General features: G+C 42.9%; 1 protein-coding gene across 2 annotated transcripts in view; it reads right to left on the reverse strand.

Moving 5' to 3' along the window:
• The window catches only part of RUNX1 (RUNX family transcription factor 1), a 237,856-nt gene that overhangs the window by 7,360 nt on the left and 217,782 nt on the right, over window positions 1-12,714 (reverse strand). For both annotated transcript variants that reach the window (XM_019658651.1, XM_019658650.1), the window contains one exon: window positions 2,997-3,158. In XM_019658651.1, the coding sequence (XP_019514196.1) occupies window positions 2,997-3,158 (162 nt within the window). The remainder of the gene's footprint in view (window positions 1-2,996; window positions 3,159-12,714) is intronic.

The following is a 12,714-nucleotide window of genomic DNA, read 5'->3' on the forward strand; positions in this document are numbered from 1 at the left end:
TATAATCAATTTGTTTTCATCTGATGCAATACTCTGGACACAAATAAATGACTCCTCCCATTATTCCTCTTGCTTCATTTGCCCTGAGACAAAAAGGTGAATCCACTGGAAAATGAATGAAAGGTCACCCTGTTTCACAGCGCTGTCTGGACAAGCTCTGTCTCTCTGTTCCAACCACTACGTGGTAACCTGGTGATGGTACCAAGTTACTGGAATCCTGAGTGAGTCCGTGGTTTGTCACAGACTTAAGTAATGGAATGATGTTATGGTCTTTAGATGTCAGGGGAAAATAGTTGTTTCACTTTGGGCAGAATATCCGAAAGAACTTAAATGCTGCCCATGATTCTTTTTCTATCTACGCAGTACCAACGTCATACCACAAAAGACCATTCATTTGGTCAAGTTATCCTTTTGATGAAATTTGATAATAAAACAACTTCGGCCCTTTAGATATGCTTAGATTCAAATGAGCTATTCAAATATTTGTTTTCATTTTTATGTCCAGTCTGATACCCTCTACCAAGCCTCACCAGTTATGCACAATTCATCTACCCGGTCGCAGCTCATTTGTCGTTTTGGCTGGCCTGGTGCCCCCTTATTCAACACCATTGTGGGCAGAGGTGCGGACTCCTGATATGCACAAGGAGCTCTTAAAGAGTAGGAAATCTGGGGATTAGGAGGTTCAGGTATTTTAGTTGGAAATGTTTCCCCACTGATGGGGCGAAATGCCGGGACAGCTCAGGACTTCATTCTGCAGTTTGATGTGGATGAAAGCAACGCCACCCCGGGCCCCTCCCACTGCCCCCAAAGGATTAAACAGCCTGAGCAGATAATGGCTGCCTTAAAAGGATCTTTTGCATGACTCAGAATAATGCATGCTGTCTGTCGCCCAGGTTGGCAGCTAAACATTATTATTATTTTTTTTAATAAAAAAAGGAAAAAAGAAAAGAAAACCTCCAGATGACAACTCTTTTCAGACAAGGTGTGGAGTCTGTCTGCAAAGGAAAGAGAGAGAGACAGACGGCGTGCAGGTCCCCCTTCTGCCAGCCCCACCTGGCAGAACGAAGCCCAGGTGGGGCTGGGGACTAGGAGACAGGCAGAGCACGGAACTGGGGCACGGGGTCAAAGGGAAACGCCGGCACAGAACAGTGTTGGGTTCTCAAAGCTGACGGCCAGGCAGCCACTTTCATGTATCCCAACCCCCTCCTGCCAAGAAGCGTATGACTGCACTCTTCAGGCCTGTGCTTCAGACTTGGTTTCTCAGAGGGAGATCTGCTAAGGTGAAGCGCGCGCTCCCGTGTTGTTCTCTGCCATCAGTGAAAGCTCATCTGGAATTCCCTCCGGTCCTCCCTCCAAGACTGCAGAGGATCACTGGGGGGTGCCAAAATGGAACCTACTTCACACTGTCCTGCCATGAAACATCCTTCCTTGTTCCCGGGGTAACTGAAGTCCACGTTATTCAGAAGTGCAACTGTGATGCAGGATTTGGGAGTGCACCCGTTACTCGTTCCTTTAAAAAACAAGTCACCCTTACATGTGAATACGGGTCAGTGGGAGCAGATGGCCTCTAGGGTTCTTGGACCATAAGGTGCCGGTCTTGGGTGCTGACCATATCAAAACTTATGTAAGGAACTCTAAGGGACAGACCCATAACAGGGATGCTTCCAGGGAAAACAGTCATTGTCTCAGACGTAGCTCACCGCCCATGGGAAGAGAAAAGCAGTGCCACTGAGAAGAATCGGTAAAAGTTGACAAGTGGAATCAAACTGGTCCTGAGGGAACAGAACTTATAAAACAACAAGCTGAATAGACGTCACAGTTCCTATGCTACTTCCTCAAGCCCAGAGCCCAGCAGGGGCCTTGAAAATGTTGGCATTAATGGCCAAAAATAATGTGAAAGCTGACAACTAAATTGGCTTTCTGATTTCACTGTTGTGCCCAAGAACACTTGAAGACGGGGGTTCACAGCTGGGCATCAGTTTTGGGCCTTGGGACATTTAGCAATGTCTGGAGATACTTTTTGGTTGTCACAATGGGGGGCGGGGTGCTAATGGCATCGAGTGCGCAGGGATGCTGCTAAATATCCTACAATGCACAGGGCAGTCCGCCCGCCACAACACAGAATTATCTGGCCCCAAATGTCAACGGTGCTACTGTTGAGAAGCTGTGAGAAGCTAAAGCATTTGGTGAAATCTCAAGTAATCACAATTGTCTGGACAACACAATGTTACACAATGTTTAAAATGTTGCCTTTGCCTCCTTGCCTGTCCCCCCCACTGCCCCATCTGCTATAATTTGATCCCGAGAGCAGAAAAACAAAAGTCTGCAGGCTTCTCAATGCTGACGCTCTCTGAACTATTTTCAGTTCCGTCCAGCTGCAATTTCAAAGCCACAAATGGGGCATTTCTTCTGTTTTCAACAAAGGAATTTTTCTCTGTAACTCTGATTTCCCTGCCCACAAGCAAAGGTGAGTGCCAAGCCCAGAGGTCTCATAGGTTAAATGACTAATATTTAATGAGCTCGTGTTAACAACAATTATACTAACCACGACACCTGAGCTTTCCACTCTGTCCCTCTAACCGGGTATGAGCAGCTCTTCGTTGGAAATGTCTCATTGGGGATGTATTTGCTTCCCATGTGCTGTTCACATGACATGTGAAAGCCCGCCACCACCAGATGAGCTCTAGAAGCTGACTTCTTTGGTCTTTTATAGATTATTAACCATTCAGCTGCCACCTTTGCTCATCAAACATGAGCAACCCCAAAATGCCCAGGGAGTCCACTTCTCAAAGCCACTGCTGCCTCTATACCCATGACCTCTGCCTCTGGGTGTCAAGAGACATCAGTGCATGGGCGGGGCTTAGAGATAGACAAGCATATCTTTAAACCATATTTTATCCAATGAACAATGACTGCCAACCCCTTCGCGCATGTCCTCTAGCCTGTCGAACCTTCCACTCTAGCTCAGTTTCTGAGTGTGTTTCCAAGCAGCTTACTTGAGAGCCGACTGGAAAGCTCTGCAGAGAGGGTAGTCATGCCGCTGGCCCGTCCAGGCGAGATGGGTGTTGCTGGGTGTACGGAAGGAGAGGCGATTGATCCCAGGTACTGGTAGGACTGATCGTAGGACCACGGTGGGGATGCTTGGATCTGTCTTGTATCTGTGGACAATCAAGGAGGTCAGTTATATGAGGGGAGGGCTAAATTTTTTTGAAAGATTTTTGGCAAGAAACTGGTCACCTTTGTTTCAATGTTATACATGTCTGTGGACTGTTTGCCGGTGTCTAATAAGCCTACTTCAGTCCAGCATTTGCTTTTGCTTGATGATTTCCGCCCCCCAAAGATAATGAAATATAGGTTGTTTGATTCTTGAAGATTTTCCTCTGCAAATCTTCCTCCTTCCAAAGGTTTTATTTAATCATGCAAATAATGACAGGAGGCATTCATTATGCTTTCCAGGTAGAAGTGTTAATGTTTAAATTGCTGAACTACAGCACGTATTGACTGCCCAATTTCAGCTTTACCAATAATTATAATTAACACTGTCAGAAACATCTTATACACTCAGGTGATCACCTGTCCATATCTGTACTCAATAAGAAGAAAAAGAACATAAGAGTTTCGGTTTTTGTTATTTTTTGTGCCTTTGGTGGAAATACTTCATGAGCTTATAGATGTTTTCTGTTTAGGCAAAAATTCTCTCCCAAGGGTAACAGAAAAGAAGGCTTGGCTGAGAAACTGGAACTGAGGCCTGATGACCGCTTCCCAAACCCAGTCAGTAGAGAGCTGGCGCTGTCGCCCCAGACTCACAGAGGCGCCCTGCATCTTTTCAAGACCTCAGGTTTGCAACTTTTCAAGGGCTGAATGCTGAGCAAGTATTTTATAGATCGCCATTAAAAGAGGCCCAGGATAGAGAGGAGACCAAAGTCTGACTTCAGAAGATTTAGGTAAAAAGCCGTTTTGTAAATTTGACTCCAGCATTCACAGGAATCTTAGTTTTCAAAAGCATCACGCTGTTTGCAGATGAAAAGGAGAGGGGAAAAAAACCAACCCTCTATTTTTAGGCAAAAGATATAAGAAAATTTAAATTGAACACTGTCCCCACAAGATAGCTTTACATTTCTTTAAGATTAAACTTTAATTTTGTCTTTGTGTCCCACCTTGTTGGTGTACAAAAGTGACAGCAAGCTATACTAACTCCCAAGGGTCTTTGCAGTCGGGGCTGCATGATGCTGCAAGGAAATCTAGGAAGAACAAAGTTCCTTAGGAAAATACCAGGTGTAAATTTTAAATGTGCCATGTCATAGACATGAGTGATTCCTACTGGTGATAAAATATTCCGAGCTTCTCCACCAGGGGCGTGTCATTTCCAGCAGCTAACGTTTGCCTTTTTGAAGTTTAAGTTTTGCCTCTTTGAAGCTATCATGGCAGAAAATGAAATCAGGCACTTGGAGACCCAAGTCTTCTTTGTCAAGCTTCTGACAGCCCCCTACCCCTTCCCCTCAGACTGATCGATTTCTTTTCTTTAAAATAACTGAGCTTTCCAGTTTGAAAAAAACCTGGGCAAATATTTTAACTTAGAATCTTTGAAACTGAATACTAAAGTAAGGTCTTCATTTAATTCTGAGATTTAGAGAATTTGAGGAGATGGCGGGAAATGAAAGCTGGTCCATTCTAAACTCAGTGGAAGATAAGTGTTGAACTACAGTCAACAATTTTGCATAATCCTACAGCTAACAGTTTCCAATAATCAAAAGCAAGTAATAATAGCAGATTGTTCAAGATTCCCACATTGCTACAAGTATTTTGCTCCAAGTGAAAAAAAATTGTATACTCAGATATTTTTCTATAAGACACGTACGTGTCCTAGATACACACATTTGCTAAGTGAATGTATAGTACTCAGATAGTTTGATCATTTAAAAAGCAAACAAAAGAAGTTTTATAATTGTCAAAAAGCCCTCCGGGCTGTGAATTGCGGTACAGTAATTCATGCCTTGTTGTGTAGACAGCCCAGCACCCCTAACCCCATGTCTAAAACCACAGTAAGCATAAAGTATTATGCCATAATTCATGCTCTGTCATGTTTTACTGTAGTGAAAAAGTTGTGTTAGGCTTTTCTAAACTCATAATTAAGCCATGCAAACGTTGCATAATGTTTCACAGCCTTTTAAAAATATGCTTTGGTAAAATGATCTTTATGATTAAAGTCCAAGTTCTATGATTTTTTTTAACACAGGGTTTTAGATTTAACATCTTCTTACTTCACACCACAACTTAGCTTTCCAGCTTTAGAGGGGGGATAGCACTAAAAACCCAAAGCACCCCACCCCACTCCCCGCCCCCTCTGTGATTAGTTTTCATTCATGTGACCACAGAACTGCACTTGGGTTCATTGCCAAGGGTGAGCCAGAAGGTGGTGATGGCGAGCTTCTCATGTTGGTTTTTTTGGGTGTTTTCTTCTTCTACATGTATTATTAATAAAATAACAAAAAAACCAAAAGCCAAAAATGAAACAAAAAAACTAAGGGCTAGTAACATGGTATATTCTGAGTTCACTATTCAGAATGGGGCCAATGTGAATGTATGAAGCAAGTATAGAAACGGCAGTGCTATGGGCCGCTGCGAGCCCTGGACTGAGGGTGGGGGGCACGTCTGTGCGGCGACCCTGGGTTACTTGCTTACACGTTCTCATTCTCATCTCTGAAAGGAGATGATCTCTAAGCCCCTCCCACTGGTCACAGACCAGGATCCTAATGCATGTAGTTCCTATGCAGTATTTCTCTGCCTAACTTTTATGTTAAACACAGCTAGGGAAGAATCAGGTGGAGGTGTGGGGTGAAGAATGGCACTTGTAATAATAACTGTGTGTATTCTAGGAAGAGGAAATAGGCAGGGATAAGAAGGGGTTATCCAGAAAAGAAGCCATAAGCTGTCAGTCATTCTTCAGAGAGCAGGGCTGCTTGTCCTTGAAGGGATTGCCTCTGACAAGTCCATCCAGCAAAAAGAACAAACGTTTATTGAAAAGTTACTGTGTGCTGGGCATGTGCTAATTTAGCTGGTAACAGCCTGATGAGTAAGACCAATATGGTTCCTGCTCCACTGGAGTTCATAGTCTGATATTAGTGATGATCCCAGGATTGTATTAGGTTGTCAGAAAAGGCATGACGCGTTTTTGCAACGAAAAACAGAGAAAAAATACGTCATGACTTTTCTGACAACCCAATATAATGCTTGGAAAGGCTTCTTCTTATTGTAGTAAGTCATCATGCCGAGAGTTGCTTCATTCATTCATTCATTCATTCATTCATTCATGCATAGGCTTATGAAGTTATTCATTTCTTCATGCGTTCATGTTGCCAACAAACATTTTTGCTTTACTAGGGCCCCTGTTTTGGGGACTCAGTAGTGAATACACTATAGTTCTTGCCTTCCTAGGGTCGTAGGGGGGGACCTATGGGCTAATCCAGGCGAACTGCTGGATTATCTGCTAAACCTGGACTTACAAACAGCTGTTCCCACATTAGTGATAAGAATCCTAGTGGAATTTATTACATGCGAATGTTCTGCCTCTGAGAGGAGCAGACTAGGGAAAGCACTTAATTTAAGTCATAGACAGATTTCAGTTTGAGTCCTGCCTTCACCATAAACTAGCTATATGACCTCGGGAAAGTCATTTATTTTCTCTGATACATAGTTTTCCTACTTCAAAGGGTGATAGTGAGGAATAAGTGTGATAAGTTATATATAAACCAAGTATCACAGCTTTGGGCCGTATTAAATGCTCAATAAATCTATTTTTTATGATTATATTACTAAAAAGGCAAAGTAATCCATGCCAAGGGACTTAACTGGCACTTATTGGTAAGGCCACATACTCCTGCTCCAGGATGTGGCTCAGGTAATACTGGGCTGTTCACTAACAAAAGGCTTGACTGCCAGAGTCATCAGCTCTGAAAAGAGTTAAACTCAGGAGATTAAATGGTAAAGGGCCAAGAAAACTGGAGATTTGAGGTGAGGATGGAGAAGGCGAGGATTCAGTCTCAACCAGTTCATGTTTCCATTAAAAAACTACTGGATTAGAAAATTTAAATTTGAGCCTTTCTGCATCCTGTTTTTTCCAGGGCACATGCAGTCTTGATGCAGCTACTTTACTGAGGCCATTTTGTGATGGATATTTTCAGCTTTTTGATGACCAAGTAATGGGTAAAACAGAGCCTTCTTTCTACAACTTGAGCCCCACTCCCTTCTGCTTGGAATGAGGTCATAAAAGGGGGGAAGTTAGGGGTAAGGTGGGGTTGAAGCTAGTGGTGATCTCAGAGGTATCCATGGCATATATCACTCAATAAGAACATAGAGTGCTTTAACTTTTGATGCAATAATATCAAAAACTCTCCTGAGTTAAAAATGACCCCATCAAATAATTCTTATTAAATGTCCTGCTGTTTCCTATTAAAGCTCTGAAATGTGAAGATCTTGGGAGTCATCACTCCTGACAAGAAAAAAGCTAAATAAAGTGATAATCCACCACTTTTCTTTTATCTATTACAGAATTGAAATCATAGGGCAAACTTCCATGCTGAAATATTGAGAGGCAGGTAAATACAGAAAATCACATTGCGATCTGCCTATGGGGGCAGAAGCTGCTGGAGCCACAAATTGGTAGGCACACTTAATTGGTAATTTTGACAAATTGTTGGAGGCTGAGTATAGACTACTGTGAGAGTAAGAAACTCTTGGGAGCTATGGTTGTGTTTGTGCGTGTGTGTGTGTGTGTGTGTGTGTGTGTGTGTGTGTGTGTGTGTGTATTGAGGATGCTTTTGTGGGATTTTCATTCATGACCTCCACCAGGTTCTCATGGGATCCAGTATAATAATAGTGGGTTACAGCTACTAGAGTTGCAAGACACAGACTATTTAAGGAAGAGTTCTTAGGGAAGCCCAGAGATGACAAAGGAGACAAAAACAAGGACATTAGAGGAATTTAAAGCCTCTGACACCTACAACTATGGCAAACATTAGACAGCCCAACTCCTAGCTAGCTGAGCATAAAATCTCACACTAAAGACTGATTTACCTCAGTTCCTATTACCTGATACATCATGTCCAGCTTTCCAATCAGAAATAAGTCATGTCAAAAAGCAAGCAAAAACAGTCTGAAGAGAAAAAACAATCATCAGAACCAGACTCACCTATGACAGAGTTTAGAGTTACCAAATAGGGAATTCAACTCTGATTAAAATGTTAAGGGCTCTACTGGAAAAAGATGACAGAATGCAAGAACAGATGGGTAATGTAAGTAGAGAGATAGAAACTAAAAGACTGAAAAAGGAATTCTAGAAATGAAAAACATTGTAACAGAAATGAGAAATGCCTTTGGTTGGCTCATCAATAGACTGGACATGGCTAAGCTAAAAATCAGTGAGCTTGAAAATGTGTCAATAGAAACTTACCAAACCAAAAATTAAAGAGGAAAAAAAAGAATATCTATGAACTTTGGGACAATTTCAAAAGGCATAACATATGCATAGTGGAAATGAAGGAAAAGGAAGAGAAAACAGAATGGAAGAAATATTTGAAGCATTGGCCAAGAATTTTCCAAAATTAATGACAGACACCAAACCACAGATCCAGGAAACAAATAGAACATCTAATTGTTTAATATAAATACCAAATAATCTATATCTAGGCATATCATATTGAAACTGCAGAACACTCAAAGACAAGGAGAAAATCTAGAAAGAAGCCAGAAGTGGGTGGGAAGGGAGGGCCTGTTGGAGAGTGAGAAGAGTAAAAGTTATTTTGGACTTCTCTTCAGAAACCATGCAATCAAAAAAGAGAATACAGTAAACATTTAAAGTGTTGAAAGGAAAAATGCCACCAACCTAAGCCACCAACCTAGAATTCTATATTGAGCAAAATTAACCTTCAGAGGTAAAGGAGAAATACAGACCTTCTCTGACAAACAAAAACTTAGATCATTTATCCAGCAAATGTTCCCTGCAAGAAATGTTGAAAGAAGTTCTTCAGGGAAAAGGAAAATAATATGGGTCAGAAACTCATATCTAGATCAAGAAAGAGCATCAGAAAAAGAATAAATGAAAGTAAAATAAAGTGTTATTGTTCCTATTCTTACTTGATGCAAAAGATACCTGTTTAAAATGATAACAGTGAAAATGTATTGGGTAATTGTAACATATGGATAAGTGAAATGAGTGACAGAAATGGGAAGGAAGAAGTGGTATCGTGTCATCTGATGTGACTTAGGAGTCGTTACACATGTATTTTGCAACTCTAGGACAACCGCTGAAAGCTTTTAAAAAGTATAATTGATTTGCTAAGAGGGGAGATAAAATGGAATCTTATACAATTCTGTTAAAACCAGAGAATGAAGTAAAAGAGGGGAAGAAAGAACAGGTGTAACAAGTATAAAACAGCTATAAACATGGTAGATATTAACCCAACCATATCAATAGTAACCTTAAATATGAATGGTCTAAAAGCACCAGTTAAAAGAGATTGTCAGGGGCCTGCCAAGTGGTGCGTTGGTTAGGAGTTCGCTTGCGACGCCAGCTCTGAGCAGCAGGCCCCGGTTTGGATCCCACATGCTGGCCAGTGATGCTGCGCCCTCTACAGCTAAGATGCTGAACAACAGCTCGACCTGGAGCTGGGCTGCTGTGAGTCACCAGCGATAGCGTAGGCTGCAGTGGGGCTGGCCGGCAGCGGGCGTGAGCTTTCATGAGCTGCCGTGAGCCGCCGTGAGCCGCCGTCCAATGGCCTGGTGAGCGACTACCTCAGCCGGGAAGAGCACAATGATAATACCAACATGGGCCAGTGATGCAACATCCTCTACAACCAGACTGAAGAACAAAAAGGACAGCGGGTTGTCTGTTCCCCTTCCCCGATTCTCCAGTGCTGTTCCCCTCCCCCAATTCCCCAATAAAATCTTTAAAGAAAAAAGACTGTCAGAGTGAGTTAAAAACAAGACTCAACTATGTGTTGTCGACAAGGAAACTAGTTTAAAAACTCAGGTTAAAAGTAAAGAGATAGGAAAGATAGACCATGCTAACACTAATCTAAAGAAAGCCAGTGTAGCTATATTAATTTTATATAAAGCTGAATTCAGAAGAAGGAAAAATTTTAGGGATAAAGAAAGGAAATACGTGATGATAAAGGAGACAATTGTCTAAGAAGACTTTAATAGTCCTTAAAAATTATGCACCTAACAAGAGTGTCAAAAAACATGAGGCAAAAACTGATGGAACTACAAGGAAAAATAGAGAAATATACTGTTATAGTTGAAGACATCAACATCCCTCTTTCAATAATTGATACATGAAACAGGCAGAAAATTAGGGCATAGTTGATAGGAACAATACTACCAACCAACTTGATCTAATTAATATTTATAGAACATTCCACCCAACAACAGCAGACCACACAGTCTTCTCAAGCTCTCAGGGAACATTCATTAAGATAGACCACATTCTGGGCCACAAAATACACCTTAACTAATTTAAAACAACAGAACTTGTACAAAGTGTATTCTCAGGCCACATGGATTTAAACTAGAAAATAATAGAAAAATAGCTGGAAAATCTCCAAAGAACTGGTGCTTCAACAGCACACTTCTAAATACCTATGGATCAAGTAAGAAGCCTTGAGAAAAATTAAATATGTTTTGAACTAAATGAAAACACAACTTACCAAAATTTGTGGGATGCAGCAAAAGCAGTGCTTATATAGCATGGAATGCATATATATTGGGTCGCTGGGAAAGTCATGACGCATTTTTGCATTGAAAAACATAGAAAAATACGTCATGACTTTCCCGATGACCCAATATACATGCATACATACATATATATATATATATATATATATATATATATATATATATATATATATATGTATATTTGAAAAGAAGACTGATCCAGAATCAATAATCTAAGCTTCCTCCTTAGGAACTAGAGTAAAAAAGAGCAAAATAAACCTAAAGAAGGAGAAGAAAAATTATAATAAACATTAGGTAGAAATCAATGAAATCGAATACAAGAAAGTGACAAAACCAAGGAAACCAAAAGCTGGTCTCAGAAAAATCGAAAATGACCTCCTTTGTCCTCAAGCTCCCGGCCGGCCACAGAAAAGGATGGCCAGAGACACCTGGCTCTACTGTGACCATCTCCCTCTACTGGCTGTTTAACTCCCACCCTCAGAACCTGGGTTCCTAACATCAGCACCTGAGCTGGGACGCCTTCCCCCAGCCTGGGGCCAGGGGGTTGATGGGGCTCCTGGACTTGGCGGTTCTAGTGAGGGGGCCTTTCTCTGGCCATTCAGCTGGTATCTTGAACGACCTTTCAGTCACCTTTCAGAGCCATTTAAAAACAGAGAGCAGACAGTTATGTATGCCAGGGGCCTTAGCCTCTATTTTTAAAGGAGCCAAGCCTGCTTGGTGAACATATAAACCATCAGGGCAGCCCTTGTTTTTTCCCTAGAGGATTTTCCCCCCCTTCTTTCAGCTTGGAAGTCAGCAGGGCAGTTCCCAGGGTGCCCTCCACGTTCACCTCAGTCATGGGTAGCTGGTGAAATGCCCTCTTGGATGCTTCAGAACACAAAACAGGATGTGACTCAGGACTCGGAGATGTGAGTCAGTTTCCAGGGTGATGTGTCAGAGTGAGCCCCAGCAGGGCTTGCATCTCATCATCAGGACCCTGGGAGGAAAGACCTGGGCTCCCCTGCAAACAGAGGGGGTGCTCCCTGCTTTTCTGCCACCACCAGAATTGTGCGATATCAGCTTTCATGCCCCGCGCGTTGGGGAATTCTCTGCTACGGAGGAGGCATTTCCCTGAAAGTTCCACCGTTTTCCAGAAGCACTGTTTCCTCTGGCCTATGCAGTCCAAGTGCTGCAGTAACAGCATCACAAGCAGGGGTAGCATCACCTGGGGGAATGGCCAGGTAGCAGACGCTGGATTAGCACATTGTCCCTATCAGTGAAATCCCATGACAGTGTGAGTCAGTTCCCACCAGCTCTGGGTCCTGGAAAAAGAGGGGTTGTGAAATAGCTCTGGTATTTGCCAACCGTTTGTCTCCACGGGCTGCAGACATCTTGGTTAGTCACGTACAGCTAAGATGCATTCATTGTCCTGGCAATGACTGCAGGGGAGCACCCAGCACCAAGCGGGGGCAGAGACGTCCCTGGGGCTCCTGTGTTTCCGAGGCCTTCAGGATTTTGAGGGATCCCGTCCTCACAGCCCACGGGAGGTGGCAGGCTGCCTGCAGGAGGGACTAAGGGATCTGTGTGGCCAGGTCTTTACCACTCACTGCCTCTGGGACCCAAATTCCACACCAGCCTGGGAGGCTCCGTGGCTTTGCGGTCAGGAAGGCTGGTTCCTAACATCAGAGCCGCCCCCAACCCTGGTGGCTCACCACAGCCCTTTTCCTCTCCAACCTCTCTTTCCTCATCTCTAAAAATGGGGGCAACCAGACTCACCTGCCTCACAGGTGTGAGAGTTAATTAATGTTTGTGGAGCAGCTTTGAGAGCCACAGATGAAAGGAGCTCTATAAATGCAAAGCGCCATTCCTCATTAGACTTGCCAGACAGTTCCCAGGGGAAACAGTTCAACCCTCACCACGAGGCCTCTCCCCTCGGCCAGATCCGTCTGAGACGTGTCTGGAAAAAGGCTCTGGACTCAGGCACAGTCGTCTCTGAGGAAGGGT

The sequence above is a fragment of the Hipposideros armiger genome, unplaced genomic scaffold (assembly GCF_001890085.2).
Source record: "Hipposideros armiger isolate ML-2016 unplaced genomic scaffold, ASM189008v1 scaffold_285, whole genome shotgun sequence".
In the NCBI taxonomy this organism is placed as follows: Eukaryota; Metazoa; Chordata; class Mammalia; order Chiroptera; family Hipposideridae; genus Hipposideros; species Hipposideros armiger.